The sequence below is a fragment of the Plecotus auritus genome, assembly GCF_963455305.1.
Source record: "Plecotus auritus genome assembly, chromosome: 9".
Lineage (NCBI taxonomy): Eukaryota > Metazoa > Chordata > Mammalia > Chiroptera > Vespertilionidae > Plecotus > Plecotus auritus.
In genome coordinates this window covers 74215852-74230470 of record NC_137783.1, presented here as the reverse complement: position 1 = coordinate 74230470, position 14619 = coordinate 74215852, and the positions used below count along the sequence as shown (strand labels likewise).

The 14619-nt window shown below is 42.7% G+C and overlaps 1 protein-coding gene across 7 annotated transcripts in view; it reads right to left on the bottom strand.

Annotated features, from left to right (window-relative positions):
- Window positions 1-14619, bottom strand: part of USP28 (ubiquitin specific peptidase 28) — a 68411-nt gene that overhangs the window by 32755 nt on the left and 21037 nt on the right. For 4 of the 7 annotated variants that reach the window (XM_080642675.1, XM_080642676.1, XM_080642678.1 and 1 more), the window contains exons 4-10: window positions 14469-14574; window positions 13163-13322; window positions 6304-6390; window positions 5238-5375; window positions 4299-4372; window positions 2632-2711; window positions 872-1020 (exon numbers count right to left, since the gene is read on the bottom strand). In XM_080642675.1, the coding sequence (XP_080498801.1) occupies window positions 872-1020; window positions 2632-2711; window positions 4299-4372; window positions 5238-5375; window positions 6304-6390; window positions 13163-13322; window positions 14469-14574 (794 nt within the window). The remainder of the gene's footprint in view (window positions 1-871; window positions 1021-2631; window positions 2712-4298; window positions 4373-5237; window positions 5376-6303; window positions 6391-13162; window positions 13323-14468; window positions 14575-14619) is intronic. The other 3 variants (XM_080642677.1, XM_080642679.1, XM_080642681.1) reach the window with 1 other exon arrangement.

The following is a 14619-nucleotide window of genomic DNA, read 5'->3' as shown; positions in this document are numbered from 1 at the left end:
GTCTTCAGAGGTCTGAGTAACTGGTGAGCATCCCCTCTCTTTTGTAAGCACACCATCAGCTCCATGCAGCTCCTCATAATCAGGAATCGGTACCTTCCTTGAAAAGCTAGGGGAAGCAGTTCCTCTCTCCAGGTCCCAGCCCTGCCCTACCGCTAATGCATTTTGACAAGGTTCATACTATGCTTCCTATTTTAACTCAAGAAAGCTTTTCTTCCTCCTATAGTAATTATTGAGTTGGACTCATCATATAAGCCATAATTTTGTCTCAAAATGGATGATGAGAAGAGAATAATCCAAGCTGTGTTGTACTGACAATAATGCTACTACAAATTCAAATGCAATTCTTAACCCAGCTGAAGTCTTGAGATATTAATTACCCTTGTTCTCCCTTTAATGTCCCCATTTCTTCCCAACCCACAAAAATAAATAAATGCAAAATTTTAAAAATTTTAAAGTAAAGGCAGAAGTTACAATGGAAAACAGTAAATACTATAATAGGGAAAATATTCTAAATGGCATACCATAGGAGTTAATCACTGTACTTTTACCCTCCGAAAATATGGAGGCAGTGCGCTCTCCCTACTCAGGTACAGGTAGGCTTCAACAGAAAGAGAGAAACTTGATCACACTTGAAATATCAGAAGCAGCATACAACCTTTAAATGAGTAACTCAGACTCCAAATTCACACTTTTAGTAAAGAATTTATCCAATAGTAAGACTCATCCAACTCACATCAACTCATGAGAGATCTCAAACAAGTTTAAGTTCTGTTACATGTAAAGCTATGTGATGGGAAAACGACTGGCCAAAAAGCTCAGTCCTATTTAACAGGCTTTGTGGTTGGTGCACCAAAGAAAATACCCAACTCACCTCTTGTCCGTACTTCACTGAATGGTCGGAAGGAAGCAGCTCAATGTCACCCTCCACCATGGCCCCTTCCAAACATTCGTCTAAGTTGTGATAGCCATTTACCTGAAGGGGATACTGGCCAAAGGTCTCATTGTTACAAAAGGGCTTTCCTAGACAAAGAAACAGAATGATTTTTAAAAGACATCACTGCCATAGCGAGATCTAAAGCCCTTTTTTCTGGTACCAGAGACAATGTCTTCTTAATTCAGCAACATCCTGAGAACTGATCTGTAGTGCATTTAAGCCTGTGTGGCAACCGCTAATGAACCAGTGGATCCAGGCCCAGATCATTGGCAACTGCTAACACTGCAAAAAGAAATGCAAGCAGACAGTAAATGCCTCCTGCCTGAGACTATCCCACGACCTGTGAGTTTGTCTTGCCTAAAAAAGCCTTACCCAGCCCAGCTGGTGTGGCTCAGTTGTTGAACATCAACCTATGAACCAGGAGGTCACAGTTCCATTCCCAGTCAGGGCACATGCCCAGGTTGCGGGCTCCATCCCTAGTAGGGGAAGTGCAGCCAAACAATGATTCTCTCTCATCACTGATGTTTCTCTATCCCTCTCTCTCTCTCCGTTCCTCTCTGAAATAAACAAAAATATATTTTGTGGGGGGGGAGAAAAAAACCTTACCTGAATCCAGTCAAACTCTAGATCCAACTACCAATTTATATCATGGATATGCAAGCAGCAAGATTTCAGAGTGTGGGAAATACAAATACTAGAGAACAAACAGCCTGCTTTCTTAAAAAACAAAACAAAACAAAAAACCATAAAACATTTCAAAGAAAATAGATTGAATAAGAAGAATCTACAGATTGTGAAAAGAGACTTAAAAGACATATCAACCAATCATAAATGCACCACATTCGGATCCTAATTAAGAGAAACTAAAAATAAACACTGCCTCCATATATAACTATACAAGTTAACAATTTGAATACTGACTCGATATTTGATATAAGAAATGCTATTTTTTTGGTGTGATAGTGATATTGGATTGTTTTAAGAAGAATGTCAGAGGGGTAAGAGTAGACAGGGATTACATGGAGAATGATTGGCCATAGGCTAATGGCTGCTGAGTTTATGGAGGTTTTTATATTGGTCTATTTCTATGTGTTTAAAATTCTCTATAGTCGAAAAAAAGAAAAAAAACCTCATGTGGCCAACATGCAGCTTCTATAGTAGACAAACATTTCTGGCAGTCTAACACAATAAAACCTTTTGAGATTAGATATTACATTGGAAAGAACAACAGAAAATTAAGTAACATCACTGTGTATCTAAAATTAACACTAGATTTGGGTAGTGCAAATATTACACAACTTAATATAACAACTCTGAGATAATGATCAGGCCCATCTTTTCAAATTTTTTATTGATATAAAAGAGAGATATATCAATTTGTTGTTCCACTTATTTATGCATTCATTAGTTGATTCTTGTATATGCCCTGACTAGGGGTCAAACCCACATCCTTGGTGTATGGAGATGACGTTCTAACTAAGAGAGCTACCTGACTGGGCCCATCTTATAAAGAGACCAAGGTTCCAGGACCTCACATAATTTGTCCACAATTACACAGCTTCTAAGAGGCAGAACCAACATTCAGACCTGCATTTGTCTGATTCCCAAGCCTTTTCACTACACTGCCTCCCCAAATTGTAACAGTAATATAGATTTGGTCACAGGACTAGCATTAACAGTTACAGCAGAGAATTTACCTTCACGAACCCCTTCAGTGAGGAAAGTACCGTAGAATAGCTGCACCATTGGATTTTCAGATTTGTTCTTGGGATTGCTGCTTTTAAAAAAAGGAGACAACTTGGTATCATTTGGATCAGATAAGCACTAAACTAAACCCAACCATCATTCAAAAGCAAAAACACTACAATTTCATTTAAACAAAGAGCCAGGTATGGTCTAAAATAAGTAATAGATTATTTCAGTCCACACATTCACTAGACAAGTATATGCTAAAATCTGAAAGCACAAGGACAATAAGGCCTGAAAGCCTTATACATGTATCTATATACATTCGATACATATATAAGAGATATAGATATAGCTCTCCAAAGTATACAGGGTATAAAAGTAGTACATAGATAAGAATGAACCTTCTTGTGTAGTTCCGCAAATAAATAGAAAACGTTTTCCCAGTGGCATGACAGTCAAGGAATGAAAATACAGTGATCCTTGAACAATGAGGATGTTAGGGACAAAGTTGAAAATCCATGTATAATTTTGACTCTCCTAAAACTTAACCTACTGTGGACCTTAAGCCTTACCAGTAATATAAACAGCTGATTAACACATATTTGTGTGTTATGTATTATATACTGTATTTTCATAATAAAATAAGCTAAAGAAAAGAAAATGTTAAGAAAATTATAAAAGAAAATAATACACTATTTTCCACATTCATGACCTTTTTCTTGATTTTTTTTATATATCTAGGCTATATGGTTCATTTCAAGCTTTTTCAAATTGTCGCAAATCTCCAAAAATGTTTTCTAATATACTCATTGAAAAAAATTCATGTCTAAATGGATCTGTACAGATCAAACCCATGTTGTTCTAAGGTCAACTGTAGTTTATATCTACAAGCCTACCTTAAATTGTTAACTATGTATGTTTCCATTTGCAAAGCTGTTTTATGATATACATTTCTTCTACCCAAAATTATGACAATTTAGAAAACAAATTCCTCAGCATCTATATTGGGTGAAGGATACTTGTATCTTTGCCCTGAATTTCATTTCTGCTAATGACTGACATGACTAAAAGCTGTTCTCTAACAGTCTACACAGATTACACCAGTTGTCTTACATTAAATTTAATGATCTATATTATTCCACCATGTTCACATCTACGATTTAACCTTTTAACACATTTTACACCACAGGCTATGGCTGTAACAAAGTTAATAATTATGGCCCTTTTAGTAAAAAATTATGGGTTAATATGATTATTTATATCCTCAAAGAGAAAAACCAAAAGCAATGGGGATGCACAATGACAATTATGAGTGGCTACGCCATGAAGTTTGGAAAAAAACAGCAATTTCTTTTCATTTCTTTCTTTTTTTTTTCCTATTGATTTCGGAGAGGAAGAAAGAGGGAGATAGAAACATCAATGATGAGATAGAATCATTGATCGACTGCCTCCCACATGTCCCCTAGTGGGGATTGAGCCTGCAATCTGGGCCTGTGCCCTGAATGGGAATTGAACCATGACCTCCTGGTTCATAGGTCGACAATCAACCACTGAGCCATGCCAGTCGGGCAAAACCAGTAATTTCTACTTAAGATGAGTACTGTTCCCCCTTATCATAATTCTCACTGGACCGCTGTGAGCAGGAAGGATGTACAAACGGATCCTTGACACTCACTTAGCATTAACAGCGAGCTGGAATGCATCCTCCAGCCAATCCAGAAGCTTGTGTGTGAATTCACTCACATCTTGCTATAAGAAAGGTAACAAATTGCATAAGAGTTAGACCCCACACTATACTTAGGGAAACAAACATTTGCTTTTATCCCACCAATCACTAAGATTCTATTACCATGCAATGATTTCTATTTTAGGGCCACCTATCAAGAAGATACATGGAACACTGGGACCAGCTACCAAAGGTGCAACAGAAGGCACACTAGGCAGCCTCTAAGTTGTGGCTAGGAGGAAACTGGAACACTGCCACTTCCAGCCACCTCTTTTTGTAACAAACAAACTAAATCTTCCAGTTAAGGACTTTTTAAAAAGGTCCAAAGAACACACTGTAGTCCTTTAGAATTTATGAGATCTGAATGAAGAAAGAAAGCTTTTGTAAAATGTTTTGAGATTTTGCAGAACTGTAGGACTTTTAGAGAAAAAAATTAATTTTATGAGGAAGAAGCTGCACTAATAATGAGAGCTTTGTTTCCTAATAGGAGGCGGGGAAAAGAAGTTACTAACATCTAGAAGACTGCTCAGAGTTGCTGAACTCAGGGTTAGATGGTCTACACCCCAGCAAATGTGTAGACAAAGGACTTTGTTTTTCTCAGTGACTCTTTGCTAGCACTCAATGAGCTATTTTCCAGTCTCCTCCTACTTCAACTGCCTCTTTATAATTGTTATTTCTACTACTACTTCTTCCTCTTAGAACTGCCAGCCTCCCCCAGACAACACACACTCTTTTTACCACCTGTTCCTTAGACATTATAAAGGGCAAAGGTAGGCACCCACAGTCCTGCTTACTCATGTTCATAGTTTATTATATGGTTAAAATAAACATTACAGTAATGTTAGGCATGATTTCAAACTCCACAGAGTTTGAGGGGAAACCTGGTACCTGCTGTTCCTCAGGTGATCGGAATGCTCCCTTTAAGAGATCGAGGGCTGCCGAAGGGTCTACAAATTTGCGATTTGATCCCATCATCAGAGCAAACAAATACTGAAGCTCTTGCATAAACATGATATTTCTCTTTTCCTGTAGAAAACACAGCAATGTGTACTCTTACAACCTCTTACTTGGAAAATTATAACATATAAAGAGAAAAGTTGTCAATGATCACTTCTTACATTTATATTTACCTAGATCTAGACCAGGGTCAGGTCTCAAACTATGTTACTGGTACTCTGAAATGTCTCTATAGGGGATTACTCTCAACTGAAAGAGTGTCTATGTAGAAGCAAGGGAGTTAATAGTGTTAATAGTGTAATTGTTTTCTGAAGCTGCCGTCCTCCCTCCTGTTAGGAAATCTGTCACCCAGGTGAAATCCTGGGAAGGGTCAGATCACTGGCAAGAGGCTTCATCCTTCTTGTCTTCTTTGTTAATCTTCACCCAAGGATATTTTTTTCATTGATTTTTAGAGAGAGTGGAAGGGAGGGAGGGGAGAAAGAGAAACATCAATAGGTTGCCTCCTGCACCCACCCTGACTAGGGCCCAGGCTTGAACTTGCAACCCAGGTACTTGCCCTTGACCAGGAATTGAACCCTCGACCCTTTGGCTCAAGGGCTGATGCTCTAAACACTGTGCACACCAGCCAGGGCTAAAGCCTCTTCTGAGTCCAGACCTCTAGCACTAGGTGCCTCCTCTGCATCACTAGGTCTGAGTGACTAATGCAGCTCACTGCTCGCTGCCACAACAGAACATTGATTCTGCATCTCCACATGCTGAGGTCGGTAGGTAACTCACCACTTTCTTGAAACTGTTTTTCCAATTTTATTCCTACTTAACTTTACATTTTTGCAAACCCTTATTTCTTGTCACAAAGAAGGAAAAAGAGCCATTTGGAAGTGAAAACAATATCAGCACAAATAAAGAGCATCACAGTTATCAGCTTCAGCCAAAAAATTAAAAGCTTTTGGGATGAAAGGAACTAAACAGTGAAGATTCCTCAATAGCAGCAACTTACGGTGTGACTGGGACAATTTTCAAGTACACTCTGTGGCAGGCTGTAGCTGAGAACAAGTCTTCGAAATGCAGGCAATTGAAAGAGAGACTGAAATGAAGAGAGAAATGGGTTGATAGCCTTTCTTTCAAAATAACTGCAGTAAGAAAATACTGCTTTTATCTTAAAAGTATGTATAACTGTCTACATAGTAATTCTATTTCTATTATGTTGAAGGAAATGATAATGGCTATGTATAAAAATTGAGCTGAATGCTAATTCTTTTAGGAAAAAACAAACAAACAAAAAACCACCTGATGGCTAACAAGAGGAACAGATTAGATAAACTATAGTACATTTATACACTAGACTATTATGTAATCATTAAAATACTTTTGGAGAAAAAATGTTTTCATAAAAATGGACTGCCACACAGCAGTGAAAATAAATGATCAAGAGCTAGCTACATGAATTAACATGGATAAATCTCAGACATGTATTTTGAGTGAACAAAAGTTACAGAAAAATAAAGTGTTATATTATTTATATTAAATATAATCTATATATATAAAAAGCCAGGGACTGGAACACCATAATGACCAGATCGACCAGTCCCTATGATGCCCACTGCAGCCAGTGAACCGGCCTGATTAGGGGGTGGGGCCGGCCAGACAACCTCCCGCAGCCCCTCCCGTCAGCCGGCCCTACCCCTGATCCACCTCTCCCACCCCAATAGAGGGCGGGCCCTTTCCCCCAGCTGGCCCCACCCCCGATCAGCCCACCCCCAACCCGATCAGCCCACAGCCCCTCACCCTGGCCAACCCCGCCCCTGATCACCCCCCCCCCCCCCCGCCCCGCATCCCAGTAGGGGGCCGGGCCAGCCAACCAACTACCTGCAGCTTCTCCCCTGGCCGGCCGATGGGACCCCACCACTCCCACCAGCCAGCAGCCCCTACCGCCAGCCATCCCCACCCCTGATCGGCCTCCCCACCCTAATCGGGGGCGGGGCCCACCAGCCAATTGCCCACAGCCTCTCCACCCAGCAGGCCCGGGTGGGCAGGCCGGCCAACCTCCCGCCATCTCCTCTTCCTGACAGGCCTGGCCCCAATCCACCAAATTCTGGGCCTCTAGTTATATATAAAATAATACTATAGGTTGTTTAGGATTCATACATATATGGCTATATTTGAGGGGAAGGGAGGAGCTGACAGGATGGGAACAACAGGGACTCAATAGCACAGAGATTCATAACATTTATTTCTGAAGCTGGGTACTGAGAACATTTCTATATTAAAAAATTTTAACAACCGATATCTCTGGCTGGCAGAGTTAGGATGAAGGATTCTTTTCATTGTTTTGTAAACCATATATTTTTCTACTATGAATATCTTTTGAAAGATAATGTTTTCCAAATCTGTCATGTGACTATGACTCCTCATCCCAACACGCTCCTCAAACAAAAGCCCCTGCAGTCCGCACCCTGGACTCCTAAAGCCGAAACCTGGGTGGACAACAGCCCCCCGCCCCTCTCTGGATCGCAGGCCTACAGGGACTCACCCGCTAGGGTGGGAGCACAGCTGGACTGGGAGTATCAGCCCTCTGCCTTCTCCTTCATTCCACTTCGACTGCCTCCCTCACACACCTCCATTCCTCCCAATTTCACTTTTGCTCTGCTCACCACCCCATAACTTTTTCCAGGACTTTGGTTCTACCACCACAAAATGGCTTTACGTTTTCAGTCACATCACTCTACCTCCTCACCTTCACCAAAATCAGGCTTTACCCCACTGCTCTTAAAAACCACAAGAGGGCACTCCCATTTCCCAACACCTGCTTCTTCTGTATTCTTTGTACTACTTAATTACATTCTCCTCCTCCAGTTCAGGAATTCAGAATCATATTGGAATCCTTTCCCTTTCTTTACCAGCCACATCCAACACAGAGAAGTGCTTGGATTGAGCCCCAGGGGTGCTGGATCCAACCACCTCCTTCAATCGATGGCTGCAATCACACTCTCATCAATGCTCACCTGGATCACTGCACACAGCCTTCCTGCCTCCAGAACGTCCCCTGTACCAATTCACCTGCCACGCAGGTTCTTCCATCTTTCTAAAATGACCAAAATTAAGCTCCCAACTCACTGAAGACTATTCTCTGGTAATAGTTCTTACAATCCCAAGTCCTGTCATCCTACCTAGTAACTTCAGTCAACATTCAATCATGGGACCTCCTGTAAGCTCTACCTCAGAATAAATCAGGAATCCAACCTCTTCTCTACTTCTACGGCCACCAGCCTGGTCCAGGCCCATCACCTCGCACATGGATGAATGCACTGGTTCTTGCCCACTCCATTCATTCTCACAGTAGCCAGAGTGAGACTTTAAAACTCGGGTCAGAGTTCACCACCCCTCTGCTCAGAACCCTCAGTGACTCCCATCTCACTCAGAATGAAAGACAAGTTACCTCTCCAATTTCATCCCAATGATTCCCCCTTCTGCTCCTAGCACTCCTGCCACTCAGGACTCCAGGGTGTCCTGTGCACACATCAACCCCATGAACACACTCCCACCTCAAGGCGTTGCACTGCGGTTTCCCCAACCTGGAATATTTTGCCCCCACAGTTGCCTGGCTCACTCCCTTGGCATTTGCTCCAATCTCATCTCCTCAGCTTAACATCACCATTTACACTGCAACCTGCTCCAGTCTCTCCTGCAGCAATTGCAATCTCCATTAACCTGCTCTTTTCTCTATCACACCAATCACAGACTAACATATTATATAAATTTATTTACATCTTAATTCTATAAGGGCAGGGCTCTGTTTTGGCTGTGTTCACTCCTGCATCTCAAGGGCCCAGAGCATTCTAGACATACAGGAGGTGGAATATTCAACTAGGATGTGCTGCAAGAACACATCCTAGTTGAACATCCAGTCAGCCCAGGGACCCTTTGTCTCCTGAGCGTCTTCTCTCTAGTGACACATTCCTCCAGTCCATCTCTACACCCACACCACAGCCACACCTGGGATATGCCAACACCTGAAAAGATGCCAGATCACAAATGCAGAAAATCCCACTCTTAAAGCATACCTGTCTTCTGGCTTATCTTTTCAACTACCTACAGGACATTTGTCCCTTGATTTCATAGGAACCCAAGCAAACTGGCCTCTTTCGTTTTCCCCTAACAATCAGTTCCTTCCTGTCTTCATTTTCCCTCTTTCTACCTTTGATTCCCTTCATTAAATTCTCAAATTGCTCTTTTGTCTTCACCAGACCCAGAAAATCCTCCAACCTAAAAGAATTTAACTTTCCAGTTTCAGAGAGCTGCTAAGAAGTCCTGAAAAAAACAGTACATACTGATATCACCGTACTATTATATTCTGCTGCCAACCAGTTGCCCACTGTCTGCAACAACTCTTAAACTTTCACTCCATTTAAAATCTGACTCTTATCATTCCTCCGCCCAGTCTCAGAAAAGTACTGCTTATTTCACAGAGGAAAAATCGACTATTAGAAACTATATCAACTTTATATTCAGTCATCATTTCTTCCTTCTTTCCCCATTACTCTTGCCGTTTTCCTATTCCCTCCCTGTATGTGCCATATCCTCTCATGTTCTCAGAAACCATACTCGTTATCCCCTCTACCTGCTAGTTCTTTTCAACATCTCTCACAGGACCGAAGGCTGAAGGGGTGTGAATACTGGGGTCTCAATCTCTCTTAAGAACAGACTGATGTCCTTAATTCTACACTACCTTCCTAAATTCTGTTCTCAACATAGATTCCAGTAGTCCTCTTGAAATGGAAGTAGGGCCGAAACCGGTTTGGCTCAGTGGATGGAGCGTCGGCCTGCGGACTGAAAGGTCCCGGGTTCGATTCCGGTCAGGGGCATGTACCTTGGTTGCGGGCACATCCCCGGTGGGAGGTGTGCAGGAGGCAGCTGATCGATGTTTCTCTCTCATCGATGTTTCTAACTCTCTATCCCTCTCCCTTCCTCTCTGTAAAATATCAATAAAATATATATTAAAAAAAAAAAAAAAAAAAAAGAAAGAAATGGAAGTAGGATCCTATCACTTCTAGGCTCCGTTCCCTATACTTTCCCACTTCATATATATATTCCCTAAATCCTCATCATGACCCCATGCTCCCCACCCCACCTCCACCTTTCTGACCTCATCACTGTCTGTTGCCCTCTCCCCCATCACTCAGTTCTAGCCTTTTTCCTATTTCTCAACTCATTAAACAAGCTTCTGAATCTGGGTCTTTTACTTGCTGTTTCCTCTGTCTACAATGCTTTTATGTAATTACTAGAGGCCCAGTGCATGAAATTCATGCACGGGGGGGGGGGGGGGCGGGGGGGGGGGCGGGTGGTGGTGTCCCTCAGCCCAGCCTGCACCCTCTCACAGACCGGGACCCATCAGGGGATGTCTGACTGACAGCTTAGGCCCGCTCCCCTAAACCAGCAGTCGGACATTCTTAGTGCTGCCGCGGAGGCGGGTGAGGCTCCTGCCACCGCCGCTGCGCTTGCCAGCTGTGAGCCCAGCTTCTAGATGAGCGGCACTCCCCCTGTGGGAGCGCAATGACCACCAGGGGGCAGCTCCTGCATTGAGCATCTGCCCCCTGGTGGTCAGTGCGCGTCATGGCAACGGGTCATTCCACCGTTTGGTCGATTTGCATATAAGCCTTTTATTATATAGGATATGGCTCACTCCCTCACCTAATGCAGGCCTCTGCTCAGATGCCCACCTTATCAAAAAGGCCACACCTAACTACCCTATACAAATAGCAGCCTCTGTAGCCGATTCCTCTCTGGGCCCCTCTTACCCTCATCCATTTGTCTTTATGGCACTTGTCACCACCTGACATATATTGTTTACCGTCTGTCCCACTCTTTTCAAGGTAAACTCCATGGGAGTGAGGGCTTTTTATTCATGGCTGTTTCCCCTGTGCCAAAACAGCGCCAGGCACAGGAGTCCATAGATTTTATGTATGGAAAGGGATGATCCCGTTTCTGGCTGAGCAGCTGGATGGATGTCCAATGCTATGATGAAGGAAACTGCAGGCGCAGAGTCGAGTCGGCCCTGTGGCCATGTCCGGTGCAGATGCCTGAGACAACTCTAGAGGCAGCTCTCTCTAGGGGGTTCATCCACTCCCTTGGCTTTATCTGCACCCATGCTACTGATCCCCAGAATGTACCTGCAGCCCAAATCTTTTTACTGAACTACAGATTCATAGAGTTCCCTGACTACATGATACCCTCAAACTCAATGAGTATAAAACTGAACTAATCCCAGAGGCCTGCCTCACAAGAATCAGATTTGAGGTGCTGGATTGCCAGGAACATCCCCAATATCTGACTGCCCTTGTCAGAGCAGGAGTTGGGCCACATGATAGTTTGGGACTGAAGGCCATGACCGCCTCACAAACCCCATGGCTCCACTCTGTCAGGAAGGAGGTGGCTCCAAGACTGTGATGGCTATGGCAGCAGATGGCAAGATGATGGCCCATTTGAGCACACACAGCAGCCGTGTTGTTGGCTAGCTTTATACTGGGAGTTAGAAGGGCCAGGGTGCTGCTCTGTGGCTTCCTGATGGGTTTAGGTTAAAGCTGGAAGCACGCTGGTAAGTTAATCCTAAAAGTAACTTTGCAAAGCACTCCTGGATGGTCACACAGAAGCATGAAGGTGGCAGAGGAGTCCCTGCTTTCTGTGAGATTTGAGTTGGAGACTCCTAGGGGGAAATCTGCACACATGTCAGGGAAGACAGGAAGCCCAGTCACATCATTGAGAGAAAAACCCAGCTGCTAACCTGGGGACTTGCAGTGGGATGGGGCAAGCAAGGCCATCTGCCTGCACGGGCAGCAGCCCAGGTGCTGTGTTCACATCACTCCAGTAAGAAGACAACGGGGTCACATGAGGGACTGCAAGGCCGTGATGGGGCTACAGTGACATCAGCCCTGGAGGTGTCATGTGGCTTCCTCAACAACTTAACCCCTCTGTAATAACACAGTATGTTCTTTCACCCACTCAATCCACTCACTCATCTACTCAAGAATCCCTGAGAGGTGAATTATACACTGGCTTTGCCTTCAGGGAGCCCACTGTCTAGGACATGGTGCTGTTTTTAAGTGTTTAGAAGTATTGTCAATGGAAAGTGTTATACATGGAATCAGAGAAGATAAAAAGTTAAAATGAGGACTCTGTACTGGAATACCAAAGGTTCCTCTCTCCTCCACAGTTCATGATTTTTTAAGTGACAACCTATCCTGTTTTTGTCACATATCTTGGCCTGCCATCTAATAACTATTGGGGGGAGAGGGGACTGAACAGAAATCCCACTCTTAACACACACCCAAATCAGCCCTCCTGAAGTGTCAAGAGGTATTATCCACCTGTACTCCAACTAGAAACCTTGGGAGTCTTTCTCCACTCTCTCCTGCAGAGATCCTGAATTTAGTCACTTGCCAAATCCTGTAGATCTGATCTCCTAACACTTCTCAAATGCTTTACTTCTCTTCTCTGTGGCTTATGCCACTTCTCTGTTGCAGACCACCGTCATTAACTGCCTGCCTACATGACAGCCTCCAAAAACTGGCTTCTCCTTAGTAACTCTTGCTCTGCTACAACACAGTAGTCACTGAATGCTGATCTAAAACACCGACTCAACATATTTACAACCACAGAGGATCTTGTTTTTAGTACTGCCCAATGTAGACACCAGAGCATATAAATCCAGAACACAAGAAAGCAACCAAACACGATGCTGTGGGGGAAACTCTCCAGTTTTATAGGTTTCCATTTTTTTAAAGCTATGCTCCTCACATTTTGGTTTAATAAATTACAATATTGTTTCAAAATTACATAGTTGTCTCTTAAAAATATCATACCTGAATAACAGCACTAAACCAACATGTATTGCCAACATTTTTCAGCCCAACTGGCCAACCATCAACTCGCCTCCAGTCATTGGGATTGGGATTTTCTCCCCAGACTTCACAGCGTTTCCTCTTTGAGCGTTTAGTTTCTGCAGAGGTTGACTCGTGCATCCTGCATTGTGCCAACATACCACACATCAGAAAAGGAAAAAGTTAAAGAACATACTACATGGAGGATACTGGTAACCTTTCATAAAGTTTACAAAGGCCAGATAAACTATTTGTTGGGTAACCACTGGCTATATAGTAATTATAAGATTATAACGTAAGTGAAAAGTAAGGTTTAAACATAGAGATGTTAATCCTTCTATAACAGAGATTATTACTAATAAGGTGCTTCATGGAACTGAGTTGAGACTTAAGACTATTTATGGTAGCATAGGAAAAGTTTTAGATTTCAGCAACAGTGCCCTCTCTCAGACCATGTCGTTGAAAGAGGCAAGAGAGACACCCTGCTATAAGATACCAGTAAGAGCCTCCGGCCTGGCCGGCATGACTCAGTGGTTGAGCATCTACCTATGAATCAGGTCAGGGCACATACCCAGGTTGCAGGTTCAATCCCCAGTGTGGGACGTGCAGGAGGCAGCCAATCAATGATTCCATCTCATCACTGATGTTTCTATCTCTCTCTCCCTCTCTTTTCCTCTCTGAAATCAATAAAAATATATTTTTTAAAAAGTAAGAGCCTCCAAACTGTCTAGTACCCAAACCATGGCCCCATGTTTCCCTGAAAGAAACAACTCGACAGTTCAAGGAAATAAACATATCTGGAAACTGACAGGCCACTACTGGAACTGGATATTTATGGACAATTCCAGCCAGTCACCAAATTAGTACCAATTCAAATACTATATTCCCTGTTCACTTCTGAGACAGGGTAGTTGAATCATTATTTCATTTTTAAAAATTAACATAACCCTCAAAGTTTACAAAGGCTCAACGATTATAAAGGGCATACATATTTATTGGATACTTGCACTAGAATGCCCACCCCCCTCATGAATTAGCAATTATGAAATACATAACCTGCAGGCTTCTACCCAAAGACCACAGGCTGCAATAAGACACTTATCATATTTGGCTTTTCAAAAGTGAACCAGAGTAAGCAAGCTAAATTTAGTAAATTTTCCTTGAAAAATTTAATTCAGATGCAATTAAAGGAGCCTGGAAGAACAGTTCTTGAGTGGCACTCACAAAGCTATTGCCTTTGACCTACACACTAATGTAGGGAGCAAAGATTATAAATTAAATCAATTACCTGTTAAGATCTCTTCCATCAGTTTGAACTTTGGGGGACTCCAGTAGACTCAAAGCAATGGCAGCCTGAAGATCATCTTTGTTCTCATGAGTAAGGTCTATTACTTCTGCAAGATACATTGAACTTCAATTAGTCTACATTCAGGAAACAC